This window comes from Pseudorasbora parva, chromosome 7, assembly GCF_024679245.1.
Source record: "Pseudorasbora parva isolate DD20220531a chromosome 7, ASM2467924v1, whole genome shotgun sequence".
NCBI lineage: Eukaryota > Metazoa > Chordata > Actinopteri > Cypriniformes > Gobionidae > Pseudorasbora > Pseudorasbora parva.
Window position 1 is genome coordinate 31130176 of NC_090178.1, and position 18568 is coordinate 31148743.

The following is an 18568-nucleotide window of genomic DNA, read 5'->3' on the forward strand; positions in this document are numbered from 1 at the left end:
GGGGTGCTTAACAAAGTATGTTAAGAACCCCAGTGCTTATATAAATCATTTTTGATTATTAAGTATAGTCGATTTAAGTTTGGAAACAATATGTTGCATTTATAATGTGACACTCACTATTGATCTTACAGTTTGGGGGGGTGGGGGGGTATGCATGAAACAGTCAACACTGACTGTTTCATGCATACTGAGCGTTTTACACTGTTAAAGACTTGGATTCCCATCCTAAACATAGACAAAGTTTCAAAACCTAAGTTGGACGTTTGATAGAGTATTTCTGTGTCAAAAATACTCCTTCCGGTTTCTCACAAGTTTCAGAGAGTTTATGGCTCCGCTTGACGTCGATAGAGCAGAAGGTCCTTGTATGGGCCGCACGGGCTCTTCTCCCGGAAAGGTGCGCACGTGCGTGACTAGATGCACGCCGCCCATAAACAATGCTCTCAGGTGCAGCAGATCCACTAGTCCGTGCAACACATCTGTCGCGCCGCGCTCCATTTTATTCCTATGGGTGACATCAATCGACTTCAGCGCTTCAGCACAGCATTCCGGGAAGGCAGCGCTGCATTTGAACCGATTTGAACGCAGAAATGACGGGAAGCGTCACAACATACGCTTCGGTCGCAAAAGTGGATCTCCATGGTCTCTGCTGTCAGGACTTCACGAAATCAACAGTTAACCTACCAAAGAAGTGTGTTTTTGACGGAGCGGTCCCAACGATAAAGGTTCACGGTCGTGCTTTGGAAACAGGCGGTGAGTAAAACTGCTTCAAATGTCAGTTGTTGGCTATCGTTGCTTAAGTTAACATTAGTAAACAACACGATCGTGTATAACGTTAGTTAATTTATTAATGGAGCATGCGATCTATGGTGTGTGTTTAAATACATTTGTTTAGCTGACCACTATAGGTGTCAGTTTGTTTATTAGAAAACCACCCAAACATAAACCTAGCGTCCTCACAAAGCGTGCTTCGTCATTCAAATGGTTACTCCATTGTTGTTCTATGTATAACGTTACACTAGTCTGACGTGCAAAACCGTTTTGCTTGCTACTGCTAAGGTTTAGTCGCATACAATAGTCCATAAACCGAATCATGTCCTCATAAACTGCGGGTAAAGACACACACATGTTGACAGGGCACTAAATACAGAACATACCACAGAGACGGACGTCCTGCTGTTGCTGTTTCTCCTGTTCAATTTATTTCAGCCTCTGGATCTGATTCTGGATCATATCTGTATTAGTTGAATCTGATAGCCATGGTTTATTTATGGTAACGTTTTCATCTCCACGCTCGAGGATATCAGCTTTCAGAAGCTCTCGTGCAGTAGCTGCGCGCTCGTCATTTTTTAGCTCCGCCCACACGATACGCCTCCAGGTGCTCGGTTTGTTCCGGAAAGACTCGGTACAGCCTATATTTCTTTTATAAATATAATAAAACTAAAGACTTTTGGAGATATGAAGGATGCAATACTACTCTATAGGTACTCAAGATTGACATGAGATTGTGATGAAACTGAGTGTTTCACCACCCCTTTAAATGTTTTTTCATACATAAAAATAGATGGATTTTAGGAAGGGGTCCCTCATAAAAGGTTTATCATGTTTGGGGCTCTTTGGCATCATAAAGTTTGAAAAACCCTGTACTAGTAGCACACAACTCTGCCGCCATTATGTTAAGCCAGCCCACTGACTCTATACACGATGTGACTGGCCTGACTAGAGTTTGGTTTTTCCAGCTCAGAAGTCTATTAAGAGTTGCTAGACGACATTCAGGGCAGATTAGATTTGCTGCCACTAGGGTATGTCTAGATTTCTAGGCTAATAATATAATATAATATAATATAATATAATATAATATAATATAATATAATATAATATAATATAATATAATATAATATAATATAATATAATATAATATAAACATAAAAGTAAAGTAGAGTAGAGTAGAGTAGAGTAGAGTAGAGTAAAATAAATACTGTTGTTCTCCCAGAGTTAAAACATATCCCTCGACTTGCCTAAACTGATCCGTATTCAACACACATAAAGAAAAAGAGCAAACAAATGCACATTTATCAGCTTCTGTGAGTGCAGAATCAATACCGCTGCCTCCACCTCTATTCAAATCACACAACCCCAATTCATCTTCCATTCTAGATTTTATACTGCACAGAACAAAATGGGGCTCTTTAAAGCTCAGTATAAAATTCCTAGATATCTATGACAAAAAGCTGCAATACACATATTGAGAGAATCACTGGTATAATACAAGAAAGCATGATATGGATGGTTAAACTTGCCTTCCTTTTTTTAAGGTTTGTCTTCCTAGCAGTGGCTCTAGGAGCGGGTCTATTCTCTCCTTGATGTTTTCAATAAGGAGAACCTCACCACAGGCCAAAGCCTGCTCAATAACATCCAGATACCTAAATGATAACATCAAAAATGAGTGAGCAAGTCCAGGACAAGAAAAATCAACCTCAAGACTAGTAGCATTTTGTTTACTTATATTATTTACCGGTAATATAAAAAATCTGACCAAACTAAAATGACTTTACCCTTTCTGTCCATACTGCAGCACTCTCAGTTTGGGCCCATACAGGTTTCGGATCCACTTGCTGGCTTGCTGCTGAGGATCCACCATCAGAGGCCAGCGCTGGCTGGACATCAGGATGGCTGCATTTTCAACGGACAGCCGATCAGCTGGCAGGCCCTGGTTCTGCCAGCCTGCCACGGTGGCCTGGTCAGTCAGTGTAAGTACAGGGTCCAGACCGTCTGTCAGCAGGATAGGGGTCTGGATCACGAGGTGTGAGGAGAGGAAGACAGACAGTGATGCTATTCAATTCAACGCTCCATTGGAGTGCAGACACAGTAGTGCAGTAACAGGATTTTATAGTAGACAGCTCAGGAAGAAAAAAAATCCCCTCAAACATCACAAGAGAAATGAGAGTTGGCAAATAAGCCATAATATCAAATAAACTATTCCTAGTCTTGTTATTTAATCATATTATGTGACTAACAATAAATAAATAAATGCAAAACACTATATAATTAAAAAAATGGAAATTCTGAGCATACTTTGAGTTCTCGGAGGAAAGGAATCAGTATGCCGTGAAGGAGATGGTGACGGTACGGCTGTGTGAAGTATCCAGCATAAGAGACAAAAGCAGCAGCCACAAGCACATCACCACACACGGTCTTCAGCTGAGACTCCAGCTCCAGCTGTCCCACTGACCAACGCACATTTTCTGCCTAAAGTGAGAGAATCTGGGTGAATCTCAACCTATAGCATTGTGACTTTACAGTGGGCACAAAAATTATTTGGAGATTTGAGTCACACTAAAATACACATTATGTAACAAAATATTAATTCAAGATGCACATCACCTTAAGATCACGATTCCCTCTACGCTGCGGGCGTAGCTGCTTGATTAAGTGGTGGAAATAACGGATGATGGGCACAGCACGGTAACAAAACAGACATTTACAGTTACACACCCACCACTTCAAAACACCTCAGTAACACACGTCAGTTTAAATAGATGCGTGTGGTTTGGGTTTCAGGGATGTTCAGAAAACGATACAATAATTCACGCTCTCTTGAACATATTTAGCTATTAGATCTATTTAATTCAGTTAGTTTTTTAAAACAAATTGAAACATTTAAACTGATATAGTATATCAGTTTAAATACTTCTGTTTGTTTTTATATTATATTATATTATATTATAGTTATATTGTATTGTATTGTATTGTATTGTATTGTATTGTATTGTATTGTATTGTATTATATTATATTATATTAATTATATTATATTATATTAATTATATTATATAGATAAAAGAAACAGCAGTGAATTTACAACAGACGTTTAATTTTGGTTTTCTTTGCATTACAGTTATGCAACTTTTTTGGCTATGAAAACTGGAAAATCCATTTTTCTCAATGAACATAAAATGTACATTAATATTTAAAAGTTTGGGTCAGTATGTCAAGTACTTTAATTCTACAATAATGAGTTAAAATGATCAAAAATAACAGACATCTGTTTTGACATTTAAATATAACATTATCAAAATTGTATATTTCTATTTTAAATAAATGCTTTCATTTAGACATTTCTATTAATGAAACATAAAAAAATATGTTTTTTAAATATTTTTTATTAAGTTTTCATGAATAGAAATGTCAAAATAAGAGCATATATATTCATCATGTTATATGTACACACACACATACACACACACACACACACACACACACACACACACACACACACACACACACACGTTTGACATTCCATAGGCGTAATGATTTTTATACTGTACAAACCGTATTTTCTATCCCCTTACACTGCCCCTGCCCCTAAGCCTACCCATCCCAGGAAACATTCTGCATTTTTACTTTCTTTTTGATTGATTGATTGATTGATTGATTGATTGATTGATTGATTGATTGATTGATTGATTGATTGATTGATTGATTGATTGATTGATTGATTGATTGATTGATTGATTGTCAAAAAAACCTCCTCCTGTATGATTTATTAGCATTTTGAAAAGTGGGGACATGGCCAATGTCCTCATATTTCACCCTCTCCTTGTAATACCTGTGTCATACCCATGTCATTATACACATTTGTGTCCTCATATCTCACAAAAACATGCCCACACACAGACACAACATTGCTAAAAGTATTGGGACAAATCACTGAATTCAGGTGTTACAATCACTTCCATGGCCACAGGTGTATAAAAGCAAGCACCTAGACATGCAAACTGCTTCAACGAATATTTGTGGAAGATTGGATCGCTCTCAGGTGCTCAGTGAATTCAACCGAGGTACCATGATAGGTTGACACCTATGGACCATGGTATCCCTGTTCTTAATTGGCCAGCAAACTCGCCTGACCTGGTATTGTGAAGAGGAAGATGCGATACGCCAGACCAAACAATGCAGAAGGTCACTATCAGAGCAACCTGGGCTCTCATTACACCTGAGCAGTTCCATGGACTGATCGACTCAATGCCACGTCGCACTGCTGCAGTAATTCAAGCAAAAGGAGCCCCACAAAGTATTGAGTGCTGTACATGCTCATACTTTTCGTGTGCAAACTTTTCAGTTGGCCAAGATTTCTAAAAACCCTTTCTTTGTATTGGTCTTAAGTAATAATACAATTTTCTGAGATACTAAATTTGGGATTTTCCTTAGTTGTCACTAATAATTATCAAAATTAAAAGAAATAAACATTTGAAATATATCAGTCTATATGTAATGAAAAAATATAATATACAAGTTTCACTTTTTGAATGGAATTAGTGAAATAAATCAGCTTTTTGATGAAAGTAATTAACATTGATAATAATCAAATGCTTCTTGAGCACCAAATCATCATATTAGAATGATTTCTGAAGAATCATGTGACACTGAAGACTGGAGAATTGATGCAAAAAATTCAGCTTTGCCATCACGGATATATGTATATATATTTTATGTAATAAAATAGAAAACAGGTATTTTAAATTGTAATAATTTTTCACAATATTACTAGCCTGACGTGGTCATACTCAATTCTAGTCAGAATACAAACTGCCCGACCTAAATGTTGTGGGCGGTGCTAAGTTCAGCTGGCATCCAGGCTACAATATTATAGTATTTTTTATGAAATAAATGCAGCCTTGGTAAGCAAGAATCTTACCAACTCCAAACTTTTGAACGGCACTGTATATGTTTGCAAACACAACCCAGTAATATAAAGACAAAATGATTGAGACAAATGAGAGGAAACACTTAAAGGCGTGTTAGAACCTAAAATCTAGCCTTCAGGCCCAGATATAAACCTCACTCTTAACCCATCTGCAATCGATCAAACACAGACAGAACATGAGCGATAATGTATACAGTCACAATTCACCTAAACTGGCTTTGAAAGTTTAGTTACATTTTCACTCTGCATCAATATAGCACTCATTTAAGACTTCAATAATATCGCAGAGATGCTCCTGCAATGATAAATCTTGTCTGACATTGCCTTTGCCGGGGCCGAGCTTCTAGAACATGTCGCATAATAAATTCCCGACAGTTAAAAATCACTATAATTTTAGCCTAATGCATTATGGATTGCTTGGAATATCACTCAGTCCTGGGTGAAGCGTTTTTAATTTCCAACAGCTGTTAAGGCTTTGAGGTAAGTTAATGATTACATATAGACGGCCTGATTTATTAGTCTAAACACTATTGCTTCCAGGTCAATGGCATAAAGACAAATCATTTGTCTTGATATGTTTAAAAGCCAAGCTGTCCCATTGTAGCCCTATTCATTTCTCTGTATAAGAAAGTCGAACATTTTAAATAAAAGCGCTAAAAGAAACATTATGTTATTATTTTTTGCATTACCACTGCTAAAGATTTTAGATAATCTCACGTGGATATATATATGGTCAAAGCTACAGGGAGTGAGAAAAGAGAAAACCATTTAAAGTCGGGCATGTACACACAAATCCAGTTCATCCCTCATAAACCAATTATCCTGATCGCCCCATTCAGGAAAATAGATAGCAGATGAATATGTGCCCTTCTTGTTTCGCTGTCCCGAACTGGCCTACATCCATCTAGCCCCTTGCCCAGATCAATGGTGCATTTGCCGTGGTACACCCCTTCCTTCCGAGCGCTCAATCTCAGCGTCTGGCCAAACATTTAAGCCATGGCCACCTCCCCTTTGAATGAAGCCAAACTCATGTTGAGATTAGGTCTGCTGGTGCACTCTCCTATAACCCCAGACCCTCTCCTCTCACAGCCGGCCAGTACCTGCAGGCCTCCCACTAGCCGATTGGCCAGCTCAATGGTCTGGCTGGTGCGTGTCACTTCCTCCTGGCAGCGCAGTTTCTCAGTCGCCGCCTTCTCAAACTGAGCTGTTAGGCTTTGCAGATGCCTGTCCAGATCCTGTCAGCACAAAGCAACTATGAGATACTACTACTTTATATCTCAATATTACGTTTTGTTGACTGGTTATGGTGCATGATAGCTATTTTAAATTTTACTTAATACATAGAGAAGATAGTCACTTACTTCCAGTTTCTTTCTAACACAGAGCAGTTTTGTAGTAGCAGCTTCCAGTTCACTATTGGCTTGTGCCAGAGCCAGGCGCTTTGGTGCAACCTCACAATAAACCTTAAAAACCCAGAAAACATTCTCTTTCCTTACACAGGCATGAAAAAAAATAAAAAAAATAAATAAATAAATATATATATATATATTTATATATATTTATAACATATATATATATTTTTTCTTCAAAATATTCCCCAAGGATTTTTTAATATCATTATTTTTATATTCATAAAGTTAGATTTTATCTTTATATATGTTATTTAAAATATTATTACAATTTTAATTCCTCAAAATTGCATTGATATTTCAAATTCCATATATTTCATATAAAAAAAATAAAAAAAGCAGATTTCTTTTTTATTTTTAAAGTTAAAAACAACTTTGGCTTAAAGAATATTACAGCTTCTTATTTGGAAAAATATTAAGCTGATTTTTAAAATAAAAGATTTTTAATTTTTAATTTAATTTTAATATAAGAGTTTTTAATTTTGAAGCTAAAAACCACTTTGACTTGAAAAAGCTAAAAGCAAGCTCTAACATTCTTTAAAATATTTCCAAAGGATTGTTTGATTATATTTAGGAATTCTTTATAAAATGTATAAGTTCGTATAAGTATAAATATATAATTTATTTGATTTAAATTCCTCAAATTAATTGAATAAATTCCTCAAATGTAGATCTAAAATATAAACAAAATGGTCTTTTTTATTTATTAAAATAAATTATTGTAATTTTAATGCTCAAAACAACTTTGGCTTAAATAAAGTTAATTTAGTTAAATAAATTTCTTAATATTTTTACAAATGTTTTTATTGATTTTACAAAGTAGATTTTCTAAAATATATATTTTTTCCAAATCTGATCATTTAAAATGTTATTAAAATTAATATAAAAATATGTATTGAATTTAAATTCATGAAACTGCATTAACATTCATATATAAATACTTATGCGTCTGGTCACACTTCCTCACCTCGTAGTAGCGCACTATGTTGATGGCCCATGCACAGAGGCCTGCAGCTGCATAGGACTTGGTACGGACGTGATCCGGATGGAACTCTGGGTTTCTCAGGTATTCCTGCTTCACCACGCTCAGACAGGGCTGAGGGATGTGCTCTTTATCATAAGTAAGTAGAGCCTGCAGAAAGTCATCCACCTACAGAAGAAGAGAGTGATTATATAATTATATATTTTTTAAAAACTATGATGTTACCTATTTTTTAAAGACTTTATTGGAAAAAAAATTATATTTAGTTAAATAAACACAATACACTACCGTTCAAAAATGTGGGTTCCGTATGATTTTGAAGTTTCTTATGTCAAGCATTTACTGCATTTACTTGGCCAAAAATACAGTAATAATTGTGAAATATTATTAACATTTAATTTAATATAATTTATTTATGTTATGGCAAAGCTGAATTTTCAGCATCATTAAGCCAGTCTACAGTGACATGATCATTCAGAAATCATTCTAATATGATTATTTGCTTAATATTTTTGTCGAAACTGCGACATATTTTTTCAGGATTCTTTGATGGATGGAAAGTTCAAAACAACATAACATTATAAATGCATTTACTGTCACTTTTGATCAATTTAATGCTTTTAATGAATTAAAGAATCATTAACCCCAAACTTTTAAATTGCAGTATATATATATGCATGCACTGAACTATATATATATATATATATATATATATATATATATATATATATATATATATATATATATATATATATATATATAGTTCAGTGCATTAAGATACAACAATTAAAAAACTTATTTAAATTAATAATTTAGAGAAATCAATTATATTAGTTATGATGTTATTAGCAATGATGCTGTATTAAGTAAACCCAACTTATTATTCAAAAGCATCTTAATGTAGAATAAAAGCACAAACACTGGACAAATCTGGGATAAAATATTGCACTGAAGGTCGCAGTAGTAATAAAGCACAGTTATGACCTTTTCATTTGTGGGTCGCCCTACTTAGGACTCAACCTGCAACCTCTGAATATGCATCCTAGTTCTTTATCCATCTGACATATCACACATCACACTTTTAAAAGCTATCTCCTCCTCTTCATGCTGACCTCATAAATCAAGCTTTCCCTAATATTCCCATTTCTATCTCATGTGACATGTATTTAATATTCTCTTCCACAGAAGTGCTTTCATGTACACACGTGGTGTATACATGGCACTGTACCAGGTTAGCGGGGTCTGCGGGTCAAGGGCTGGATGTGGATTACACTAGCATGAATCAGACAGCACTGGGTGTGTTGTTGTCATAGCAATGCCTTTACTTTGCCCATGAAGACTCTGGCGGCCTTCCATCCGCGGTCTTTAGGAATTCGCCCGTGTGGAGCTAGCAGCACCATCACAGCCGCGGTGACGTTAATCACAGCCTCCGGGGGTTTTGGAAACGTCTTTAACTCTGTCAGATTCACCTGAAAGATACAAAAGAGGAAGAGAAACTGAACTGCTAATTGAGTAAGTGTTACCATTTAATCCATCAAATCCAGGTGGCACAAATATTTGAACATTTCCTACAAATTCACCTGCAATTACTTTAAAAACAGCAACACTCAGAAATTATTACTACAATGTTATTAACACAAATGTGGAGTACCATTTCATTTTGTACTTAATCACTACCACTAAATTTACCAGTTCTCAGACCACAACTCATAGGCATAAATATATGCCTATTTTAAAGTTGTAAGCCTACTTCTTTACAGCATCATATATGTATGAAAATACAGGTGCAATGCATCACACAACAAACACACACATATCTAGTACATATATACACACACAAAACCATAAAAAAGTCTGTTATGGTCAAAATAACAATTTACATATTTTCTAAAATGCAATTTATTCCTGAGACGGCAAAGCTTAATATTCAGCATCTTCAGTATCACATGAATCATTCTAATGTGCTGATTAATATTTTTTGTAGAAACCATGATTTTTTAAGGCTCTTTAGATTAATAGAACACATTTATTTTAAATATACATTTTTGTATGCATGCTTTTACTGTCACTTTTTTATCAATTTATGTGCCCTTTCTAAATTAAAAAATAAATATTTTTTTCATTCATTCATTCATTCAAAAAAATCTTACTAACCCTAAACTTTTCAAATGGTAGTGTATAAACTGTACATTTGCACAAATCTTTTTTTATAGATTTTTTCCATTTTAAATATTACCTTGTTGAGTGTTTGGAGCGCAGTTGTAGCCGCCTCTAAAGCAGGCTCAGCTTTAGCCAGATCACGTTCACATTCCCTCAGTCTTCGTGACACCTCTGCTTGCATGGCAGCTACCTACAGATGAATACACTCTCATGAGTAATGTGGAAATATCAAAGCACCATCTTGATATTCAGTAAAGATAAATCTCAGATCCTCCAGTTTTAAGGCTTCGGTTTCTCTACCCGTTGCTCCTCTAGGTCAGCGTCTTTTCTCTTCTGGCTCACTCTTTCTGTCTGCAGGCCAATCCTGGCCATGAGAGCCTCAGCAGCCTGGTTCTTCAGCGTCAGCTCCACTTCCTGTGAGTTCAGCTTGAGGGTCAGATCCTCAACCTAATGCGAATATATGATGTTTATATTCAGTATAAGATAGGCTCTTAACTTTTCATAATTACATTATACAAGCACTGGTTAATACAGGAAACAGGAGTTCTGTTCTTAACTGTATATAACATTACAATTTTGGGGTCAGTAAGACTTAAAAAAAAATATTATTTATATTCTGCCATTATAGATTATTATATATCGACACATTACATTTATCTAATGTGACAGTAAAAACATTTATAATATAATGACAAAAATAAAAAAAAATTAAATAAATTTAAAAGCTGCACTTTTGAATTTATATTAGGCAAAGTATTTAGGAAAAAAAGTATTCGTTTCCTCAAAAATATTAAGCAACATTAAACCAACGTTTCCAACATTGATACTAATGATAAGAAAAGTTTCTTGGACATCAAAAGAATGTATATAATGGTTTCTGAGAGATCATGTGACACTGAAAAATGGCTGCTGTAAATTCATCTTTGCATCACAGGAATAAATTAATGGTATTTAACATATTTAAATAAATCCATAAATCCAAAAGTTTCAGATGCAATTGTATTTTTGAAATGTTATAATATTATAACATTTAAATGTTATAATGTTATATTAAAGGAGCTCTATGTAAGAAATTAATCATAAAATGGCCCTGATATGCCACTAGACATTGAAAAATCATGTTAATTTCAAATACTTATATCACTGACAACAGTAGTCCGGCCAGGATATTGTCATTTAAAAGTTGTTGCTGCCGCCCTCAACGTTGATGTTGAAATGTTTTGTTTTGGCCTGAAGCTCCACCCTCCATCTATCGACCAATCACGATGTCAGTAGTGTTTCAGCATCCGGGTTGCCAGCTCTGCTCTAGTTAGTACAGCTGCAGCTACAAACGTTCCTGCTGGATCCTGCAGCCTATCTGGCAACCTCAATTCAAGGGCGGGGGATAAAGCCCTGCATCTATGCCCGAGCCCGATGGGCCCCAACTTTTTCACGCCCCTAGGGCCGGGCTTCGGGCCAATTTTCACGTCATCCCTAAAACGCGGGCTGGGATTCGGGCCTTATTTTAGACTTCCCCTTCGTTTAAAATGTATTTTATTTATTAAAAGGAACAATGAGATGTTCTGCGCTGGTGGAAACAACACGAGACTATATAATAGCTTATGCAACTGTCAAGATGGCTCGCACAGTTTTCAGAGTCCATGCCAGCAGCATGGACGTTTCCAAAGCTTCTAGAGTTATGGAATTTTTACAACTGGTTCCTTCATTTGTTTTCTCAGACCTGATTGCGAAATGACCAGGGGTGGGCCTAAATGCCTTCCGAGATGCTTTCGAGACGTAGGCCAGCCTATTTAATTCCGATCACTAAACAAACCAATTCAGAAGTTGGTATGAAAGCATTTCAGATGAAACTGGACAAATGTAAATGTATCTGGTTGTTTAACCCACATGTATAAATTTTACTCCAGGCAAACAGTTAAAAAATAAACGTGTGAGAGTGTGTTATGGGCTATATGTTGTAGTCAGATATTATGGTGCTAATGCAACATGCATCGCCGCAAATGAGTAGGCTAAAGCAAGCCAATGCAAATGGCCATAAATGAAAGATAAAATAAGTCTTAGATACTCAAAAACACAATCATGTTCAATAAAAATGAATGAGACTAAATGATCTTACCAGTGTGCTTAGGTCGCTCTTTCTCATATTGCGGTCTTTGAATTTGACATGAGATGCTGGATAAAATGCATCTTGAATCTTTTGCTTTCGTTGCTGTAAACTCTGTTAAATGAGCATATACTGCGGGAATTGAAGATCGGATTTATATTCATTTTGCGTAGGTGTAAGGTATAAGACAACCTGCATGCTCTTTTTCAAAAATCAAAAATCAAAAAATTGTCAAAAATGCCTTTTACTGTGGTGGTAATAGTAGGCGAAATTAACTAACATTGTGATGCTTAAAGTTTTTTATATCTATGGATTTTATTATGGGCAAGACAAGTCAAGAGTTGATTTGAGAGACTAAATTGATTAAACATGCGGTTAACTCACTGTTGGCCACTGGTCGCTTGGCGTCACTTAATAAAATTAAAACTTTAATTTAAAGGGTTACTTCAGCGATTAGCATATGGCTTTGTATCAGTAGAAACCCTGGAGTATATTCAAATGATTGTGCTTTCCCCCATCATATCCCCCTGAGACAAGAGATTTATGCATTTTATTTGTGGAAAAATTCCTCCTAAGACGCAAATTGACGATATTTGCATCACAGGAGGAATGTTTGGCCAAAGGCTAAAGACTACAGCCAGCAGAGGGAGCCATTTCCGCATGTTTTGAACCCGCGCATGGGGGATGGGAGATCAGAGTTCAGCTCACAGCTACAGGCACTCATTTAAATGGAGCTATGGTGAGCAATGTAAGTCTTTTAACTTCTCAAATTAATTTCTATGAAAGTTAAGCTTGCAAAGGCATGAACTGAAACGCGCCAGACTGAACTCGCGTTGTGAATGTATGCCGCGAGTGTAGTTGCGATTACCTCAGCTCTCATCATAGAGCTCATCAGCTCATTTATGACAATCTGACTCCTGCAGTTAGTGCTCAGTGCTGTGATACTCGCGCGGTGACTCACTCATTATATTGAACAGACATGTTCAGTTTTTTACTGTAGTGTCTTCTCCAACTCAGTCACAGTAATCAAGTAGGTGGCTTTGGGAATGGCCTCACAGGGCAGTGAAGCATTCTGGGAATTGTAGTCTTTCATCCCCATGAGACAAAATACATTTTCTGTCTTTTCTCAGTCTAGAAGGCACCAAATTCAAAAATAAGTTCACATTTCTACTACTTTGATGACCCAGTTTAAATACAGATTCATCTTCCCAGCGCTACCTTGTTAAAGGGGTACCTAAAGTAACAAACAAACAAAAATTCTCTAAACATTTTTCTAAATTAACTTAATAAAGAAACAAAATGAAATATAACTACTTTGACATTAAAAACAAAACTGAACTATTTTAATGGTTGCAAAAAAAAAAGGGCTCCAGTCGGACTCGGGCCAATAATTTTGATACGCTGTCGGACACGGGCCGGGCTAGGGCCTCAGCATCTCGGGCCAGGGCTGGGCTAGGGCCTAGATTTGAGGCCCGTGCAGGGCTCTAGTGGGGGAGAGAGGATAGTGATTGCAGTACCAGTTTTGGCCACAATCTTACATACACTTCCTTTAAATGTTAAAATTACAAACAAACATTTTATATATACAGATTATATATATACATACATACATACAATTATGAATTTATTTAATTTAAAAAAAATGTATATTACCAACATTAAACAGTAAAAATTTACTGACAATTAAACAGCAAAACGAACAATAAAAACAGCATTTTTACGCATTTACAGGTTTATATTAGATTTTTCAATGTGTCTCAAGGTAAAATTTCACAAATTTCTTTTAGAGCGCTTTCATCCAACATTTAATCTCAATCAAGGCTCTCCAAGAACCTCGCAAAAAGCCATTTACGACTTGCTCAAAGTTGTAAAAGCAACTTGTTTTTTTTTTTTTTTTTAATCTAGATTCCATTATCAGATAAAACCTCTGCAACATTTGAATACTAAACACTATATCACAAAGGCAAGCAATCATCAGACTATCAGACTCAAGGTTTATGAGTCCCTCAACCTCCAGTGAGTGATCTTGGGCATATTAACTAGCAGTAACTCCATTCTTTCCCAATTCCCCAGCTCCAGCCTTGAGGAGTGTCTACACAGGTCAGTCAAGATTTCTGTGGTGCGATGAGTTCTACACACCTGAGAGGCAGTCGTCTTGAGTTTCTGAAGGCCAGACTGAAGCCTGCTGTGTCTCAGATGCAGTTCCCTCTCTCTCTTTCCCAGCAGAGTCTCGTAAAGTCTCAGCTGCTCTAGGAAGCTCTTAGGCGTGCTGTAGTTGTGCCTCCTCTCATTGCAGCAGTAACGCTCGCTAACCTGCTTGACGCTCGCGTGAGCGTGGGCCATGAAAAGACTGATGGATTCCCGAACAGTTGGCTGTAAAGACGAGAGTAAGAGTGGGGAGAGAGGGTAAGAGAGGGACCTGTTCGGATTAAATGCTCTTTAACATCCTCGGCTGTCAAGGGCCCTGAAATATCATCTTCATAAATCCTGAATTCATCTCCAAGTTTGTATTTCTTTTGCCGGCTTCTGGACTTACTCAATCTGAAATTTAAGTGCAAGACGCAGGAGGGAAGATTAAGCTGGTAGAGGGCTGGAAAAATAATGCCCCGAGGCTGGTGACACCCGGTATAAAGTAGGGCGAGTGTTTGTCACATGGCTTCTAACTTTCTGAGACTGCACGTTGTGTTTTGTTTATTGGTTATTTATGATGCGCACTGCTGTCTGATGACTGACTCATTTATCAGACTGTTAAAGATCAATTCACACAAAGGCAAATGCATTTTAAAAGATGCAAGAACACAGATCATAATTCACTGAAAAGCAATAAAACATGTACATGTAACTGGCTGGCAAAAAAAGAAAAAAGAAACAGAAAAAAAAGATGGTTATAAATGAATACCTGACATAATGCTATTTGATAAACAGCGTATCGAGTTAAATGCATGTAAATAATCCATCAATCTCTTAAACTCAAAGGTCACTGTTACCTGTGTCAGAAATAAAGCACTTTGATACTTATACATGCATTAAGATAAATGTTCCACAAATGTGGGATCTGGTTATAAATCTAATTCAAGAGTAAACATCTAAAAGGTTATATACATATATACACCTTTTAGATGTTTACTAAACAATATATAGTTATATATATATATATATATATATATATATATATATATATATATATATATATATATATATATATATATATATATATATATATATATATATATAGTTATAAAAAAAATATACAAATAGTTGTACTACCTTCTGAATAGTTTTCACAGAGATATCATTTTAAATGTTTTGAAGAAGCAATTCAAATAGGGATGCCAAAGTGAATGTGTTAACATGCAAGTGCATATATTAAATATATTTTTTCCATGACTAAAATTATGTTATTCATTGAAACGTAACACCATTGAAGAACTGCAGGGCAATGGCAAAAACATCCATAAAGTGTGGGGAAAACTGCTTTATTACTCAGTTCTTCTTCTTATTTTATATTATTCTTTATTATTTATTTTATGCAAATTCTCGGTTTGCATTTACATTGTGCTTTGATGCATTTTGCGAAGTAAAGATGATGTTTGTTGTGCAAGTGAGCTGACTGTTGCAGATTTTTTTCTCATCCACTCAAATTGCTGATTAACAAAAAGGCCTATGATTTATTTTACTTGCCTTAAAAAGCAACTTGAATGTGTTATCTGCAAACATTATGAGAAAATAATTGTGATTACATATTTGAATTGACTGACAGCCCTAAATTCAATACTCCAGTATTATAGTCCAGCACTGAGTGAAATACACAGATAGGAAACAAACTCACAGTTGGCCACGAGTCAACACACACACACACACACACACACACACACACACACACACACACACACACACACACACACACACACACACACACACACACATGTCGTGTTTCCATGTTTTATGGGGACTTTCCATAGGCGTAATGGATTTCATACTGTACAAACTGTACATCCTATCCCCTTACACTGCCCCTATCCCTAAACCTACCCATCACAGGAAACATTCTGCATTTTTACTTTCTCATAAAAACTCCTCCTGTGTGATTTATAAGATGTTTTCCTCATGGGGACCTAAAAATGTCCCCACAAGGACAAGGATTTCGGATATTGCCATCTTTGTGGGGACATTTTGTCCCCATAACGAAGGGATTATCAGCCCACACACACACACACACACACACACACACACAAACACACACACACACCCCTGTACAAACTCCAGCATACACACGCACAGTCTGGCTGAAACAGCTGTGGCTTCTCTGAGGGTCAGTCTGTGTGTATTAATCACTGTTGCTTTATTAGCATAAATGATCCTGCTTAGTGATCGTTCCACTGGTGCAGGGAAAACAACAATGCAGAGAGAGAGAGAAACTGCGTCTGTCACTGAGCTCACTGTGCATGTGATCAGCCATTTGTCTTCACTTCAGAGTCGAGCTAATTATGAGGAATCTGGTGCAAATGTAAATGTGAGGAGAGAACACTCATCGAAAGAATTGCAGTGCATTTTAACCTTTTAGTTTTTAGTGTTAATTGATAAATGAAACCTCTTTTTGCTAAGCCTATTGAAAGAATTTAAACCACTTCCTGTAAACTATAAATCAATATGGCATTAAGAAACTAACAGAAACAAGAACAACATTATTAACAATACATTTAACAACATTTAACATTATTAAAAACAGAGACTACAAAACCCCTGTTTCAACAATGTTTCCCCAAAAGTTGTCATAATTATGTCATAACCTTGCCCTCTCCTTTTATAATAATGGAAAAAAGTGGCCAACATGTCTGCTTTTCATATGGGATTGTAACGACATGAAATTGATAATTAGGGGCCAAGCCCTGAAAGGGCTGTAGCCCCTATTGTATCTGTTAGTTTCCTATATTATTATTATTAGGGGCCAAGCCCTGAAAGGGCTGTAGCCCCTATTGTATCTGTTAGTTTCCTATATTATTATTGTTATTATTATTATTCTTCCTCCCCTATGGGAGTCAATGGCAGCCCTATGAACCGTAAGTAGGAAAATGATGAAATTTGGCACACTTGTAGAGAGAGTCATCAATAGTAAATGGACCAAATTTGGAGTCTCTAAGACCAACTCCATAGCGCCACCACCAGTCCAAAAATTCAACATTGAAACTGTTATAACTTTTGAACCCTTTGAGGTAGAAAAATGCCACATAGTTCACCTGATTCCTCTCATTATGCTGATCAAATTTAATATCTTACATTAAGACTCCGCCCATTACAGTAATGGCCATCTTAAAAAGTACAGTATTCAGTTTTTTTGCTACTCCTCCTTCAAAATTTGTCTAATTTTGTCCAAACTTGGCAGAGAGAATATGTGGACTGAGCCGCACAGAAATGACTGAACAGAATTTTTTGGACCCTTGGAAAAAAAAAAAGTTATGATGTCTCGAAGTTAACAAGCTCGACCCAAAATTGGTTCTGAGGCTGTATCTCGGCCAAACTTTGACCAATCGAAACGAAAATTGGTATGCTTCATCAGACCCATGATCTGAGGATCCATGCCAAAGTTGGGAACAGCGCCACCTAGGGGTCATGAGATATGAAAAAAGGCTATTTTTGCCCATAACATCCGAACGGTTTGTCAGAAAATCATAATATTGGTGTCTATGGATTCCTCGTGTCATGCTGAATCTGGTGATATAAGATATGTTAGGATCGGATGAACCACGTGACCGCCATTTTGATTTTTGTCATAAAATGTGATATCTTTTATAATTTTTGACATATCTGCACACAATTTGGTATGCATGACCGTCATCATGTCCCGAATGTACATGAGAAGTTTCAGAATAGCGCCACCTAGTGTTCCAGAGATATACGATTTTTTGCTAAAACGTTTATAACTTTTGAAAACATTATCTATATTCTATATAATTTATGTCATTTTGTTCTCTGGGTTTTGCAGATTTCGACGATGTCTCATTTGTCATTTTCCAAACATGTGACTGTGTGCCATATTGAAACAAGTGAAAAACAGTTTTTTCGCTACTCCTCCTTCAAAGTTTGTCCAATTTTGTTCAAAATTGGCTCACATTAAATATGGAGTGAGCCGCACAGAAATGACTGAACAGATTTTTGATATTCGCTACCGTTCCAGAGAAATCCACCTCTGAAGTTGAACTTGCCTGTGTTT

At 36.2% G+C, this 18568-nt stretch overlaps 1 protein-coding gene across 1 annotated transcript in view; it reads right to left on the reverse strand.

Annotated features, from left to right (window-relative positions):
- Positions 1 to 18568, reverse strand: part of si:dkey-233k19.3 (dynein axonemal heavy chain 11) — a 144784-nt gene that overhangs the window by 29717 nt on the left and 96499 nt on the right. Inside the window, exons 55-64 of the mRNA XM_067449867.1 lie at positions 14497 to 14730; positions 10554 to 10700; positions 10330 to 10443; positions 9419 to 9562; positions 8079 to 8261; positions 7064 to 7165; positions 6803 to 6937; positions 3073 to 3246; positions 2553 to 2788; positions 2298 to 2420 (exon numbers count right to left, since the gene is read on the reverse strand). Of these exons, the coding sequence (XP_067305968.1) occupies positions 2298 to 2420; positions 2553 to 2788; positions 3073 to 3246; positions 6803 to 6937; positions 7064 to 7165; positions 8079 to 8261; positions 9419 to 9562; positions 10330 to 10443; positions 10554 to 10700; positions 14497 to 14730 (1592 nt within the window). The remainder of the gene's footprint in view (positions 1 to 2297; positions 2421 to 2552; positions 2789 to 3072; positions 3247 to 6802; positions 6938 to 7063; positions 7166 to 8078; positions 8262 to 9418; positions 9563 to 10329; positions 10444 to 10553; positions 10701 to 14496; positions 14731 to 18568) is intronic.